General features: G+C 42.2%; 2 protein-coding genes across 4 annotated transcripts; both read left to right on the top strand.

Annotated features, from left to right (window-relative positions):
* The first annotated feature begins 14 nt into the window (after window positions 1–14).
* On the top strand, window positions 15–3,580 carry LOC112226714 (zinc finger protein 221). Its single transcript, XM_024391217.2, has 4 exons — window positions 15–480; window positions 930–1,045; window positions 1,211–1,295; window positions 1,418–3,580. Exons 1-4 carry the CDS (start codon window positions 111–113, stop codon window positions 2,398–2,400), a joined length of 1,554 nt encoding a protein of 517 aa, XP_024246985.1. The 5' UTR covers window positions 15–110; the 3' UTR covers window positions 2,401–3,580.
* A 2,046-nt stretch (window positions 3,581–5,626) lies between these two features.
* Window positions 5,627–15,336, top strand: LOC112226713 (E3 ubiquitin/ISG15 ligase TRIM25). Of its 3 annotated transcripts, none has more exons than XM_024391215.2 (8): window positions 5,627–5,751; window positions 5,945–6,227; window positions 9,927–10,244; window positions 11,197–11,289; window positions 11,380–11,464; window positions 14,023–14,112; window positions 14,349–14,408; window positions 14,619–15,336. In XM_024391215.2, the coding sequence occupies exons 2-8, from the start codon at window positions 5,958–5,960 to the stop codon at window positions 15,149–15,151; spliced, it is 1,449 nt and encodes a 482-aa protein (XP_024246983.1). In that variant the 5' UTR covers window positions 5,627–5,751; window positions 5,945–5,957; the 3' UTR covers window positions 15,152–15,336. The 3 variants fall into 3 exon arrangements, with proteins under 3 accessions (XP_024246983.1, XP_024246984.1, XP_042164132.1); XM_024391216.2 differs by having other exon boundaries at window positions 5,642–5,751; window positions 5,942–6,227; XM_042308198.1 differs by lacking the exon at window positions 5,627–5,751 and having other exon boundaries at window positions 5,763–6,227.
* The last annotated feature ends 815 nt before the right edge of the window (window positions 15,337–16,151 follow it).

Here is a 16,151-nt window from a genome sequence, read left to right as displayed (position 1 = left end):
CTGTTAGAATTATTTTATTTTATATGACATGATGACATATGACCATATTACGCACCACGCTTTCCCGGAAATAAAGTGAATTTGGCGCGAGACGCTGAGCAAACTTGGTGATGGAACGTCAGAGACACGCCCCCAGCTTCTCCTACCATGTGGTTGATATAAACACAGTTCACTTTCGTGACAAGCTTTTTGGCTTCAACATTTTCTTAACTGTGCGCTCATTAACAGCTGTCAGCATGTCTGTGTCCGTCGACCTGAATTTTCAAACCCAGATTGTGTCTGTTTTGGATTCACTTACAAAGGTGGCCGTCGTGGAAATAACGAAACTGTTCGAGTGTCACTTCCTTGCTAAAGGAACCACCGTTCTCATTGAAGGGCGGACAGAGCAAAATGAAATCCTGCAAACGGTGGACTCTGTCAAAAAGTCAGGCAAGAAATGTCTTCGCAGTATCGGAGTTCAAGTGGATGAGGAGTTAACTGGTATATGGAAGTGTTACTTCATCACACTGTAACGTTGTTGCTGTTAAGATCCCAGTGAAACCTAGTTTACAATCTCATCCAACGGATCTTGCTGCTGGATACTTTGTTGCAACTAGCAAGTGGGACAATCATGTTCTCAGGGGGGCCATATGTAAAATTGTGTCACATATGGATAAATAAACACGGTTTAGTTTGCGTGATGACTCAGTCTTATTATTCTCGCTGAATGTGACTGAAATGCAGTTTTTTTATGACATGTTGGAAGGAATTGGGATACTGCAAAATATAGATGACTGACAAATTGTCAACAAACAACATTTGAAGCAAAAAATAACAAAGTTATGCACAATTAGTGATTTATTTAACCTCTACATTGTTATGCATGTCAGTGCTGAGCATACCAATGGAATGTTTGTGTGCTTTTCTCTCCCCCCTTCCACTCCCTCTAGCCCCAAAACAGTGCTCTGTCTCAAAGGTGAGCAGTGAGGAGGGTCCTGCACACCATATCACCCTGCTGGAGGCTAATCAGCCTGCTGACCTAAAGTGCTATGTTCTAGAACACAAGGTCAGTGTTTGAGGTTAATGTGATTTGTGAACCACAAGATGTATTTGGTGTTTGTTAAAATAACCCATGGTGTTTTGACCTGTAGTGTAGGCTAATTTGAGTTGCTGACACCTGTATTACAAGAGTTAAGTAGTTATATTTTTTGGCTTGTCATCCATCTACCAGGATGTGGAGATGGTGAAGGGGAGCAGTCTGGAACCAGAATCCCCAACAACCACTGAGCCAGAAGGAGAACAAGTTATCTATTCCAGTAAACACATTAATTCTAGGTGGCAGTGAAGCTATAGATACATAAATATGTTTGTTAGAAAGACTTTGTATATAAAGGGTTGAGGTTACCATCTAACAACTATTTAATTTTCTGTCCTCTAGCCCCTAAGTATCCAAACCACCTCTCTGGTACTGTTCAAAGCTCCCCAACTAAGCAGAAACTCCAGCCCCTCAAGACAGAATCAGAGAATGGAATGAACACAGAATGGGTGACTAAAGTCATCTGCCAAATGGTCCCAAAGGCAGAAGAGCAGTATTCAACACCACAGGCAAATTGTAAAGAAAAGCCTATCCAGGTGGAGCCCCAGCAGGCCAGTGTCAGCACCGCAAAGGAGACAGCCTATAGCCCGTCAACCTCAGATGGGGCTTTGGCTCCTGAACAGGCTAAGAGAAAGTTGACATCTATGGGTGCATTGGACCCTCCCTCTGCAGTGAAGAATAAAAAGGTGGACTTCAAGCTGGACCAGATGATGATGATGAAGAAGAAGGTGGATTTCAAGCTGGACCAGACCTCCCTGGATCACAAATTGACGAGGGCCTGCTCGGTGCTGCTGGTGAACCTGCTTTTGGTGCCTGGAGGGAGGAAGGCTAATGGGAGCTACTGTCACAACAGCAAGAGGTTCCCCATGCCCAAGGACCTCAAGACCCACCAGGGCATCCACACAGGCCGGCGCCTTTGCTGCTTCACTCAGTGTGGGAACGATGTCTGGCGGCTTCAAAGCGTCCTTTCCCCGAGCCACTCCTACGGTTGCAAGATCTGCGGGAAGAGTTTCAAACGCAGGAAGATCTTGAGGAGGCACGAGCGCTTCCACAACGGGAAGAAGCCCTATTCATGCTACCAGTGCTCAAAGATGTTTGCCCTGCGGAAAAGCCTCCGCAGGCATGAGAGGTTCCACACGGGGGACAAGCCTCACAGCTGCCTCCAGTGTGGGAAAAGCTTCCGGCTTAGGGACAATCTGAAGGCTCACCTGCGCTTTCACACAGGTGAGAGACCTTTCACCTGCTCCTTCTGCTCCAAGAGCTTCAGAATCCTCAGGAACCTTGAGGAACACAGCGTTGATCACTTGGGAGTGACAGCGAAGTAGCTCACTTTCCGACAAAGAGAGCTGTTCCTAAGCATTAGCACCTAGCAGCCTTTATCGGCTGGTTGTGTAAGCCGCATTACAAAGCTTATCTACCTCTAATTGAAATTACTAAATGTCTATTCCTCATTTATAACCTATCGTTCAGCATTGGTTGTTTTTGAACGATACTATGATTGTAAATAACCATTATGACGGAAGATGGGGACAGTGGAAAGATCTGAAATGAGGCAGTTAACCATCCTGCGTAGGTTTGGATTGTCCAGACTGATCATCTGAGTAAAGCTTTAGTGGACACTGATGTTATTAATAGCCATAATGTTTTTCCAGGCACCAATTTATGCCTAGTCCTAAACCAAAAAGTTATTGTAATGGAGATTTTCTATTGAGCATGCTGGACTAGGCTTAATCTAGGTCTGGAAAACTGGCCCTAGGTCTTTACACTATTTCTTTGGCCAAAACACTATGGACATGGAACTGTTGCATGTCTCTTTGAAGAATACATAGCGTTGTACATTGGCCAGGGCTGAGATTAGTGTGAGGTCTTTCTCAGACAATCTGTTTTCATGATACATCTTTTCACTTTGTAGTAAATACAAACAGATTGTTCCTTTGTGTATTTTGGTTTGTATGTAGTTGTAAAGGTAGGCTTAAATTGTTTGTTTTATACTTTTATCTTGAACCATTATGCCAAATACCATAGTAATGCAGCAACTGTCTCTCCTTATCTTTGATCATAGTGCTGTTTTTGTCAGGAAAACACCATCCTTAAACTTCCCTGACGTCTACACAGGAAAAAGTATCTAAAGACACATGACTTAGTTTAAAATTAAAAGAATGGGAAGTATGATGCAGCCTTTAATTTTGCAAATACACATTTGAATGTTATCTGTAGAGAGAAGTTATTTCATATTTTTTGATTGAAGCTGATGTCTGACTTGTGATTTGCTGAAGATATAACAAATATGACTACATGGCTTTTATTTTTAATCCAAAATTGTTTGGGGGGGGGGAAATGTTCATCCATTTTAGAATAAGGCTGTAACATAACATGTGGAAAAAGTCCAGGGGTCTGAACTTTCCTAATGCACTGTAATTCCCTGCGTTTGTGTGAAAAGGTCTGTTTTATGGTATGTACTGTGGTTGGCCCTTTTTGTCTGGCAATAAAAAAACACCACTTGTATTATTGGTTTCACTAATGCCTTATAAGAATTGACACATCAGAAGTGTCTGGTTGTGTGAATCTCGTCTCTTTTGTTAAACGTTAATGTATGTTACAGTAGTTTATTTTATAGCTTATTAAAGCTCATTATTAAAAAAGTAGCTCAAAAGATATAACTGCAGACTACTTTTTATTTTTTAATTTTTAATTTAATTTTATTAACAACAAATCGATACATAAAGCACATGAGAGAACACAAGCATACATAGATTACAAACAATGGACAATCGCGCTAGGGGGTACAATATCACATTACAATTACACAAGGACCTTAAGGGACATGCATATACTTACAATTCTAACAGCTTTTTTGTTAGTAGAGCATTTAACCGTCTTAAAATACAGTTCAATTTCTTTTTGTAGGGTACGAAAATGTGGTTTTCTGTTTGTAAATTTACATTTGTGTATATGAAATTTGGCCAAAAGAATAATGAAATTAATTACATAAAAATGATTCCGCTTATTTCTATTGTATGTAAAGAATCCAAACAGTACATCTCTCCACAATAGTGTAAAATCTTCATAAATGTGTTCAATTATAAACCTACTGATGTCTTGCCACAGTTTTCTTACATGCATACAATGCCAAAAAAGATGCACAACTGTTTCTGGGTGGTCATTACAAAAGGAGCAATTGGAGTTGATGTTTTCCTTAAACTTCTTCATATAGTGGTTGGCAGGATAATATTTATGAATAATTTTAAAGGAAACTTCCTTAATTTTGTTAACAAGTAGGTATGTGTGTGGCAACATCCAAACTTTTTCCAACAGATATTATCAATAAATCCATTCCAATAAGGCATGACATAAGGTATAGATACAACATCCTGCTGAAACAAGGATCGTATCGCTCTGTTGTTGAATGGACCAAAAGAGAAACAAATCTTTCCTACTGATGAGTCAACAGGGTCAATAGAAGGTAGGCTCTGAGGGTCAGGTCTTGACATGTTCCTGAATAACATAGCAACACCTGAGGGAATGGCATCTAAAACAATTGCAAAATCTTTAGGTGTTACAGGGACCTTGTAAAGTGATACGAATTCTTTATAAGAATCTGCATTTGCCAGTTGGCTCACCAATAGGATATTATTTCTGAACCAATATTCTAAAAACAGAGAGGTATTTTTATACAATATATCCCGATTATTCCATATATAATATCTGTGTGGAGAAAAATTGTGTTTATAAATTAAGGACCATGACAAGAAAACCTGCCGATGAAAAGCAGAAAGTTTCACTGGAACTTTGTCAATATTATAATTGCAAAACAACATGAAGTTAAGGCCACCAAAAGTAGAGAAGACATGATGAGGAATAAAATTCCAGATAGAAGTGGGTCTTAGGAATTGTTTTATCCAATTGATCTTGAAAGTATTATTTAAAGTAGTAAAATCCAGAAAATTCAGTCCACCATTCTCATAAGTGTTCATTACAACAGTTTTCCTCATGTAATGGGTACGGTTTCTCCAAAGAAAGTTGAAAAGCATCTGGTCTATCTCCTTGCTTATTTTACGGTCAAGATATAAAGATAGAGCACCATATGTTAGTCTAGAGATACCTTCAGCCTTGGTTATTAGGACTCAACCTTTTAAAGATAAGTCCCTCTGTAGCCATTGATTTAGTTTCTTCTGGGTTTTTTTAATAAGAGGGTTCAAATTTAGTAAGCCTCTAGACTTCTGGTCCTTTGTAATGGTTATGCCTAAATATGTAAGTTCTTCTTTTACTGGAATACCATAATATGAAGGTGTCACACAATCTTTGACAGCCATGAGTTCACATTTCTTAATGTTAAGATATAGACCAGACGCTTTGGAAAAGGATTGTATCACATTGATCGATATGGGAATTTGGTTAGCGTCTTTCAAAAAAAGTGTAGTATCGTCAGCCAGCTGGCTTATAATAATTTCTTTACCAGCTATGGAAATACCTTGTACAGGACTATTATTTAAAGAATTTGCAAGAAGTTGGGATAACTGCAGACTACTTCCCTGTTGTGAAGTGGCTCCAATGACAGTTGAGTCTAGCCCCGCCTCCAAAGGAAGTATACACAGGGAGCTTTGCTTTCACTTTTGAATGTTTGCACTGTATACAGTGAAGTACACACAGGCAAGGACCGAAAGCTGACTTTACAGGTAAATTATTGCATTTTGTGTGATTTAGCGGCAGTGCACAGACCTTCCCATGTCTAATTGCCTACTACGCTAACATGCCATTCACTTCAGCAGCTGGCTACTATTTGAAACGGACATTTTGGAGCACCACCTACAGCAGTCAGGGGATACTAATATTTCCTTTTAACCGTATACTCCAATCTTTGAACAGCAGGAAAGGGAGCAAGATGGACGAAGACTGTACCATTCCTCTGTCAAGCAAAACCCAGCTTGAGGTGTTGCTGACATGCCCAGTGTGCCATGACATATTTAAAGACCCGCACCAGCTGTCCTGTGGGCACAGCTACTGTATGGTGTGTCTGGAGGGCATAATAGACTTCGGTTCAAACATGCCCTTCCGCTGCCCAGACTGCAGGGCCTACTTTGGATCCACGATTGACGTCCAGAAGAGCTATACCCTGGCTAACATCGCAGAGGACTTCAGAGAAAACCTAAAGGTGCTCCTCTCAATTTGTTCACAGATCTGGTTTATTACTTGTGCCAAGACTTCTGTTCCATTTATCATAATTTGTGTGTCTATCGATCTGTCAGACACGAAGCCATTATGAATCACTACGCCGGGCAGACATTTTTTTAAATGGGTGTAATAGTAAAGACCATAGGCAGTTCATGTGTTTCAAGTTTTGGGAAGCTTACCATTTATCCTACCATTTCTACTGATATGCACATTTTCGTGGAACAGTTTCCTTTCCTCTCAAAATCATTGTCACGTGGTGAATCATACAAATGACATCTAAAAGTTCAAATTCAACTATGGTGAGAGCACTAGCCTCTGACACATTGATACACTGTGATCCATTGGCGGCTAAATAAGTGAGAAGATAGAACTCAAGAGAGAACTTCCATTATCAACTAATTAAAATACATAATAAAAACAGGTGAAAATATCCTGATGAAAATTCCGGTTGTTTCAATCACATTCATCTCTCTTCTCCGCCTGTCTGCCTCACTTTCTGTCTGTCTTGACTTGAGTTTTTGCTAGTGAAGTTTTCACGTGGTCAGACCGGAAGCTGTAACGAACGAATTTGGAACAGTGCTCAAAGTTTCCTTTGCCAGTGAGCTGCTTCTTCTTCGGTGGGGTTGCATTACCGCCACCTACTGCAATGGAGTGTTGGCCAGCTAGAGAAACTAAATCCAGCCCCGTTGGTCTTAAAAAAAGAACCACATATTTGAGACTATATCTAATGACGTTCTACTCGGTATTCTCTTTAAACTACTTCCCTGTATATACCTTTCTGGTGAGCTTGGGACAGAAAGCTGTTTTTATGGCATTTCCACTGGATATATGGGATCACCAGTTATTTTGCTCTTTCACACACTGGCTTGGTGATTATTGAGGCCGGGAGTGTTGGAATGATTTTTAAATAATGAGGAAACATCCAGTTATTCCCAATAGCTGTAAAATAAATTAAATAATAAATAAAAAAAAGCTTTGTTGACTTGTGTGAGGCAAAGTCAACAGTGGTGAGTTAAGACCAGTGGCAATTTTAGCATGTAATTCTTGGTGGGGCAAACTCAACATATATTTTGTTTATATACAGGCCAGCAAAGCCAATAAACAACGGTAAATAATGCATTAATTGCACTATAACGGTGACAAACGGTGCCTACAAACTGTTAGGGCCCACATAAAGCTGTGCCAACAGCAGAGATTTCTTTTCAGCATCGTGGAGTGAATCCTTACCCCTTCTACACCTGGCTATCAGCAGAACCTTGTCTGGCAGCGAAACAGTTCATTCAGCCTTGTTTACTGCCTTTTAAAAAAACATGATATGGCTGACTTGCTTAAACAAATGTGGTTTCTACTGACAATTGAGATGTAAAAACTATGGCATAAGGGAATGTTGAGCGGATAAGAAGCTATCTGTAACTTCGATTAAGACATTAATGAGCAAGCTAAGACCGGCGTAGTCAATATAACTATGTGTTGAGCACTTTTGAAATGTACAGCGACAGAATTCAGAATCCATGGGCCTTGCTTACAGTATTCTCCCTGTACAAGTCAGAACCGTAGGATAAATAGAGGGGGCATATCTTACAATATTCAATGATGGCATTTCTCTAAAACAGGCTATAGGCTACATGTGCACCACCAAGTCAGAACAGTAGGCTAAATTATAAGGGGGAAAGTGCCCAAATTATTAGGGTGAGTCACATGGGCTAGTAACAGCTTTCTACACAACATACAATTAGTATTACTTTCTTAGCTACAGTATAGATATTTCCCTGGCATATTACATACTTTACGCAGCAGCATATAATATATTTTTGGACTCACGGTTGTGCTGTGCTCACTTGAACAGGAAGGCAGGGTGGCTGTCCTTCTTGTGGGCAAATTTTGTCATGGAACTCTGGCATTCTCTGTATTGATGGTGCTTTAAAGGAAACTGGTAACTCGGATAAAAACAAGGTTGAATCATGACGTCAGTGATCTTCAGGTCAGCGCTTCAAAAAGAGGCCAGAGTTCCCGACTTGGAATTCTGAGTTGGATGACCGTTCAAAATGTATTTACCTAGACAGAGCTCGTTCTTTTCAGAGTTCTCAGTTGTCTTTAACTCACTGAACTCTGAGATTTCCTAGTTCTGAGGTTCCAGTTATTTTGAACGCTGCAGAAGTCATGCTGGATTGACAGCATGGCCAATGTATTCAACCTTTTCTAGAAAATAGACCCTTAAACCCAGACTTGGACCACACACCCTCTCCACTGAATAGCAGGCAGAGGAAGCAAAATAGTGATTGCTTTGCAACGCTTGTAGTTAGCCTTCCTTCCAAACCACTCAAACCACTACGATTTCAAACTTGTTGTGTAATATTCATGTCCAATGGCTGATGAGCACGGATACCTTTTATCTCTAATTTCTCTAAATATGACAAGGACTGAAATGGATTTGCCAGTAGATTGTCGACGTGATTCCTGATGACTGCATGCGAGTTAAGATTTTGAAAGTATGATGTTGACATGATCAGTCAAATCAAAGCTACGTTAGAATATAACTTGATTTGTCATTTTATCTGTGGCTAATGACCTTGAGCCTTCTTGTATGGGCACTTCTAATGTAAATCTATGATAGCACCCAAGTAGGCTTGAACTTTCTAGCTCTCCCTGTAGTTTTTGCGGTGACGTATTGTCCCCATGAGTGACAGAACACTGAGCCAATCCCGGACGTAATTAGAGAGGATTACCAACCTCTATGCTCTGTATTTTTCACTGGCTGCCCCTCCACCACAGACAGCACTGAGCTAGGCTGCAACACCTGCAGCTTTATTAACTCAATAAATGTGTTTAGAAACTGATATGTGACACACATTAATGCCAAAATAACATACAGAACAGGCACAACCTTTTTTGGAATTATTGTATACTTTTTTATTTTAGCTAAACCGAAAGGACAAGGTAAAAATCTGTTGTTCTGCCCTTGAGCAAGGCGGTTAACCCACTGTTCCCCGGGCGCCGAAGATGTGGACGTTGATTAAGTCAGCCCCCCGCACCTCTCTGATTCAGAGGGGTTGGGTTAAATGCGGAAGACACAGTTCAGTTGAAGGCATTCAGTTGTACAACTGACTAGGTATCCCCCCTTCCCTTTCCTAAACAGATGGGACTCAAAACCGAGATGCTCATGTCTCCGCCCTAACAATGGGAGTCTTTGTCCCAAAGGCGGGAAGACAGGCAACAAGCTTAGGTCTGCATATTATTCCCGTAGAAACACATTAGGCTTATACTGGACAGATTTTGTGAGCCCTCTCGCTTCGCCTCTTCCTCTCTGCTGAAACTATATCACCGGAGAAATCATTTGAGCAAGAGAAACAGCGCCCCTCTATATATAGCCCATATATCTGATGCTGTCTGGACAGAAATCGCGTGACATGCCATACTCTTTTGATCCAGACAGCATCAAATACATGGTCTACACATACTGAGACAGGGGGACGCTGCTTCGCTTGCTTGGATGCTTTAACTGAGATTGATGCGTCTCGCAGTCAAATAATTGATAAATATTTCAATATCTCATTTGGGAGGGCAAGGAAGTACGGTAGGGCGGGCCCATAACTCTGGCCCTGCTACCTGTCACTAGATTGGTTTTGCTGACTTATAAATTAACCATGATTAACTGATTGATTTTCTGATTTAATTGAAGGCTAAGAAGACAGAGAGTGCGTATTGTGACTGCTGTCCAGAGAAACAGAGCCTGGCAGTGAAGACGTGTCTGAAGTGTGAGGTGTCACTGTGTCAGGAACATGTCCAGGATCACCTGCAACTCCCTGCCTACATGGGACACCCTCTGGTCAAACCCCTGGGGGACCTGAGCAGGAGGAGGTGCCCTGAGCATGACGATGAGGTGCTGAGGTACTACTGCTCCATGTCGAAAACCTACATCTGTAATATCTGTGCCATGGACAAGAAGCAGATGAACCTCACCGTTGACACCACCAACGTTCTGGGCAGAAAACTGACTGTGAGTTTTTCCCCTCTCTTCTTAAGGATAGCCATAGGAGAAATATATACAATGCTAGTTTTACATTCTTGATTTATTTTCTGTTACCCTCCTTCAACCAGAGTAAATGGGGTGTGGTGTGGCGGGGTAGGATTTGGGGGGCAGAGAGTTTCTCATACACATAGTACACTTCCAGGCAAGTACTGTAGAAATCCCAGGTTTGAGAATGAAGTGAGGTTCTTCCAGTCTTAATCCAAAAAAGGTTGTCTCTCAAACACAAACTATATCGACTTTATTATCCCACCAGGGGGAAATTTGTTTGTTTATGTGCTTAAAAGACACAAATAAATAAACCATAAAACACAGAATGATACACACACCACCCAGAGACACTGCCCATGCAGAATGATTGGCACAATATTGTAATGTATAATATCGCAGACAAACAAACACATCGGTATAATAGCACTATTTAAGCACAAGTACATATACACAGAGTATACCAAACATTAAGAACATTTACCCTCAGAACAGCCTCAATTCGTCGGGGCATAAACTCTAAAAGGTGTCGAAAGCGTTCCACAGGGATGCTGGCCCATGTTGACTCCAATGCTTCCTACAGTTGTGTCAAGTTGGCTAGATATCCTTTGTGTGGAAAACCCAGCAGCGTTGCAGTTCTTAATAAAAGCTGGTGCGCTTGGCACCCACTACCATACCCCGTTCAAAGGCACTTCAATTATTTGTCTTGCCACTTCACCCTCTGAATGGCACACATACACAATCCATGTCTCAATTGTCTCAAGGCTTAGAAATCCTTTAACTTTGTCTCCCCTGATTGAAGTGGATTTAACAAATTACATCAATAAGGGATCATAGCTTTCACCCGGTCAGTCTGCCATGGAACAGAGCAGGTGTTCTTAATGTTTTGTATACTCTGTGTACAGCTGTGAGTATGTGTGTAAATGGGTTTCAGGCATTTATGGAGCAGCAGTTCCAGGTGCTAGAGGGAAAGCTACAGGAATGCAAGGACTCTGTCAGCAAGTTGAAAGAAGACTTCAAAAACGAAGTTAGTCCTACGTTTGTGCACTCTACTGTAATGCTTTGATTGTTTTTTTGATTTGTTGTGAGATTCATCGTTTTATTTCTCTGTGCACAGAGGCAGAACTCTAATTCCAAAGACTCCCGCATTAACAGTGTAACTGTGGTGTTGCTGTGCCTCTGGTTCATTGTCCTTTATTATGGTGAGTAGATCTGATAATGACGCAGTCAGTCACGACTTGGATTTATTTGATATAGTATTAAATGAGTCATTTACTCTCTTACTTGCCCCAAATAACATTGTCAACCATTGACCTGCATACACTTGGACTTCAGCAAGGTGTATGTGTGGGTGTATCAAATTAAATTCTATGGGTCACATACATGTAATTAGCAGATGCTATTGCGGGTTATAGCGAAATGCTTGTGCTTCTAGCTCCGACAGTGCAGTAATATCTAACAAGTAATGTCTAACAAAGTACACCACATATACCCAATACACACAAATCTAAGTAGGAATGAATTAAGACTATATGCATGAGCGATGTCAGAATGGAACGGACAAAGATACAGTAGAATAGTACAGAAAAAACAGTATATACATATGAGATGATTAATGTAAGATATGTAAGCATTATTAAGTGAATGAGATACCGTATAATAGTATAGAAAACAGTATATCAAATCAAATCAAATTTATTTATATAGCCCTTCGTACATCAGCTGATATCTCAAAGTGCTGTACAGAAACCCAGCCTAAAACCCCAAACAGCAAGCAATGCAGGTGTAGAAGCACGGTGGCTAGGAAAAACTCCCTAGAAAGGCCAAAACCTAGGAAGAAACCTAGAGAGGAACCAGGCTATGTGGGGTGGCCAGTCCTCTTCTGGCTGTGCCGGGTGGAGATTATAACAGAACATGGCCAAGATGTTCAAATGTTCATAAATGACCAGCATGGTCGAATAATAATAAGGCAGAACAGTTGAAACTGGAGCAGCAGCACAGTCAGGTGGAAGTTGAAACTGGAGCAGCAGCATGGCCAGGTGGACTGGGGACAGCAAGGAGTCATCATGTCAGGTAGTCCTGGGGCATGGTCCTAGGGCTCAGGTCAGTTGAAACTGGAACAGCAGCATGGCCAGGTGGACTGGGGACAGCAAGGAGTCATCATGTCAGGTAGTCCTGGGGCATGGTCCTAGGGCTCAGGTCCTCCGAGAGAGAGAAAGAAAGAGAGAAGGAGAGAATTAGAGAATTAGATAGACATATATATAGACATGAGATGAGTAATGCCACATATGTAAACATTACTAAAGTGACTAGTGTTCCATACCTTAAAGTGGCCAGTAATTCCTAGTCTATGCCTATAGGCAGCAGCCTCTAATGTGCTAGTGATGGATGTTTAACAGTCTGATGGCCTTGAGATAGAAGCTGTTTTTCAGTCTCTCTGTCCCAGCTTTGATGCACCTGTACTGACCTCGCCTTCTGGATGATAGCGGGGTGAACAGGCAGTGGCTCGGGTGGTTGATGTCCTTGTTGATCTTTTTGGCCTTCCTGTGACATCAGGTGCTGTAGGTGTCCTGGAGGTTGGGTAGTTTGACCCCGGTAATGCGTTGAGTAGACCGCACCACCCACTTTCAATTGTGCATCTGTAAAAATTTGTGAGGGTTTTAGGTGACAAGCCACATTTATTTAGCCTCCTGAGGTTGAAGAGGCTTTGTTGCACCTTCTTCACCACACCGTCTGTGTGGGTGATCCATTTCAGTTTGTCAGTGATGTGTGCCTCAAGGAACTTGAAGCTTTCCACCTTCTCCACTGCGGTCCCTTCGATGTACATAGGGGGGTGCACCCTCTGCTGTTTCTTGAAGTCCACGATCATCTCCTTTTTGTTTTGTTGACGTTGAGCACCACTCTCCCAGAGCTCACACCTCCTCCCTGTAGGTTGTCTCGTCATCGTTGGTAATCAAGCCTACTACCGTTGTGTCGTCTGCAAACTTGATGATTGAGTTGGAGGCGTGCTTGGCCACGTAGTCATGGGTGAACAGAGACTACAGGAGGGGGCTGAGCACGCACCCTTGTGGGGCCCCAGTGTTGAGGATCAGCGGAGTGGGAGTGATGTTTCCTACCTTCACCACCTGGGGGCGGCCCGTCAGGAAGTCCAGGATCCAGTTGCACAGGGCGGGGTTCAGTCCCAGAGTCTTGAGTTTAATGATGAGCTTGGAGGGTACTATGGTGTTGAATGCTGAGCTATAGTCAATGAACAGCATTCTTACATGGGTATTCCTCTTGTCCAGATGGGATAGGGCATTGTGCAGAGTGATGGCGATTGCATCGTCTGTGGATCTATTGGGGCGGTAAGCAAACTGAAGTGGGTCTTTTATTTTGATTTTTTAAATCTTTATTCAACTAGGCAAGATCAGTTAAGAACAAATTCTTATTTTCAATGACGGCCTAGGAACAGTGGGTTAACTGCCTGTTCAGGGGCAGAACAACAGATGTGTACCTTGTCAGCTCGGGGGTTTGAACTTGCAACCTTCCGGTTACTAGTCCAACGCTCTAACCACTAGGCTCGGGTCTAGGGTGTCAGGTAAGGTAGAGGTGATATGATCATTGACTGGTCTCTCAAAGCACTTCATGATGACAGAGGTGAGTGCTGCGGGGCGATAGTCATTAAGCAGTTACCTTTGCCTTCCTGGGCACAGGCATAATGGTGGCCATCTTGCCTCTGTGTGTGTGTGTGTGTCTGATGAACATTTTGTCTCCATCACAGCATATAGTTCATCTCTGGAAAATCAAAACCTCACAGACACACTGAAGAAACAGGAGACTCTCTTGCACGATGTCTACTCCTCCGTGGCAGGTGAGAAGCAAATAAATAACTTTTGTTCTTTGCGGATGATCACACTTGAAGATTCCTGTACTGTAGAAATAAGTATAGCTGCACGATGTCTACTTCTTCGTGGCGGGTGAGAAGCAAATAAATAACTTTTGTTCTTTGTGGATGATCAAACTTGATGATTCCTGTACTGTAGAAATGAGTATGGCAATACATCTTTGTTGCTGTGGTAATAAGCGATGTGATGTATTTGTTTACAGAATTCATAGTTGACAATCCACCAAAGGGCTACAGAAATGCAGACACCAGAGAAGCCCAACGTAAGCAGTGATACAATGGGTCTATAGTGTGTGTGTGCGTCAGTCTATCACTGATCTGATTTGTGTGTGTGTGTGTGTGTGTGTGTGTGTGTGTGTGTGTGTGTGTGTGTGTGTGTGTGTGTGTGTGTGTGTGTGTGTGTGTGTGTGTGTGTGTGTGTGTGTGTGTGTGTGTGTGTGTCACTGATCTGTGTCCCCATTTGTCTTTCTTAGGTGCGCTGACTCTGGACGTAGACTCGGCCAGCCCTTTTCTCAAAGTGTCCCTTGATCTCCAGTCTGTGGAGAGAGTGAAGGACAAACTGTCCCTCCCCAGCCACCCATCCCGCTTTGACAAAGCCCCCCAGGTTCTCACCACCCAGTGCTACTCCTCTGGGAGACATTACTGGGAGGTGGAGGCCAAGGGCTACTGGGACATCGCTGTGTCCTACCAGAGCATTAAGCGCAAGGGGACTGATGGCCCTGTTTTTGGCCTCAACAAGGAATCCTGGAGCATCACACACAATGCAAAGGGAAATCTGTTTGCCTACCACAACAAGATGAAGAGGGAAATCGCCAATTCATTGAAAGGCAACAGAGTGACAGTGGTGGTAGACTTTGCGAAGGGAACCATCACCTTTTCTGAGGTGAATATCAACCTGACCAAGCTGCACCAGTTCAATGCTCAGCTCAGTCAGCCTGTGTGCCTGGGATTTGGCCTGTACCGCGTAGATCCTCCCAGTAGAGTCGCCATTATAAAGACCCAGTAGTGGCCCTCCACGGCACACTCATCACAAAGCACTGGACTGTAGAGAATAACCAAGTATTGTCTCTGCTGAAACAAATATGTAAATGTTTTACTACAACTCCCGTTATCTCAGGTTTCTATTATACAAATAATGTTGACATGATTCTATTGCATCTTGATTAAATAAAAGTTTAAATGATTGTTTTACCTAATGTATCCATCAACGTATTTTTTTAATATATTTTTTTACATTAGTCGTTTAGCAGTTTTACATTACATTAGTCGTTTAGCAGACGCTCTTATCCACAGCGACTTACAGTTAGTGTATTAATCTTAGGATAGCTAGGTGGGACTACCACATCAGTCATAGTAGGTACATTTTTTCTCTCAAAGTAGCTATCAGCGAAGTCTGTGCTAGTAGCAAAAAAATAAAAATAAATGGCTCTATTCAATCCGCATGGCGGAAGTTCAGCTTTACAGCTTGATTGCAGTCTAAAGGCAAAGTTCCGCTTTAGCGGAGACCCCATTCAAGATAAACGTGCCATTTGTCAGTTCAATCTGAAATGACCTTTACATGTCTATCACGGAATCTGTAACTCTTTAGCTTTACAGATTGAAGTCAAGTGAGAGTTAGGGAAAAAAAAAAACTATGTACTTTTTGGGGGTGTTTTAATTAAGATACTATTTGAAGAGGTAGGGTTTCAGATGTTTTCGGAACATGGGCAGGGACTCTGCTGTCGTAGCGTCAGAGGGAAGCTTATTCCACCATTGGGGTGACAGAACAGAAAAGGGCTTTGACTGGGACAAGAGGGATATGCCCTCCCATAGAGGTGGGAGGGCCAGCAGACCCGAGGTGTCAAAACTAAGTACTCAGGGGTGTAGGGTTTGAGCATAGCCTGAAGGTAGGGAAAGGCAGTTCCCCTTGCTGCTCTTCGTAGTAGATGCATCAACTGGAAGCCAGTGGAGTGTGCGGAGGAGCGGATTGACATGGGAGAATTTAGGAAGGTTGAACACCAGGTGTG

Source organism: Oncorhynchus tshawytscha, linkage group LG28, assembly GCF_018296145.1.
Source record: "Oncorhynchus tshawytscha isolate Ot180627B linkage group LG28, Otsh_v2.0, whole genome shotgun sequence".
NCBI lineage: Eukaryota > Metazoa > Chordata > Actinopteri > Salmoniformes > Salmonidae > Oncorhynchus > Oncorhynchus tshawytscha.
Note: the sequence above shows the minus strand (reverse complement) of the source record. Positions and strands in the feature narration are given on the sequence as shown.

Excerpts from the sequence above, each read along its gene's own strand:
- LOC112226714 (XM_024391217.2), top strand. The coding sequence starts at position 111 with ATGGAACGTCAGAGACACGCCCCCAGCTTCTCCTACCATGTGGTTGAT. Across the intron at positions 1,046-1,210 it reads GCTATGTTCTAGAACACAAG|GATGTGGAGATGGTGAAGGG; the intron begins GTCAGTGTTTGA and ends TCCATCTACCAG. Across the intron at positions 1,296-1,417 it reads AGAACAAGTTATCTATTCCA|CCCCTAAGTATCCAAACCAC; the intron begins GTAAACACATTA and ends TCTGTCCTCTAG.
- LOC112226713 (XM_042308198.1), top strand. The coding sequence starts at position 5,826 with ATGCCATTCACTTCAGCAGCTGGCTACTATTTGAAACGGACATTTTGG. Across the intron at positions 11,465-14,022 it reads GTTCATTGTCCTTTATTATG|CATATAGTTCATCTCTGGAA; the intron begins GTGAGTAGATCT and ends TCTCCATCACAG. Across the intron at positions 14,409-14,618 it reads AGACACCAGAGAAGCCCAAC|GTGCGCTGACTCTGGACGTA; the intron begins GTAAGCAGTGAT and ends TGTCTTTCTTAG.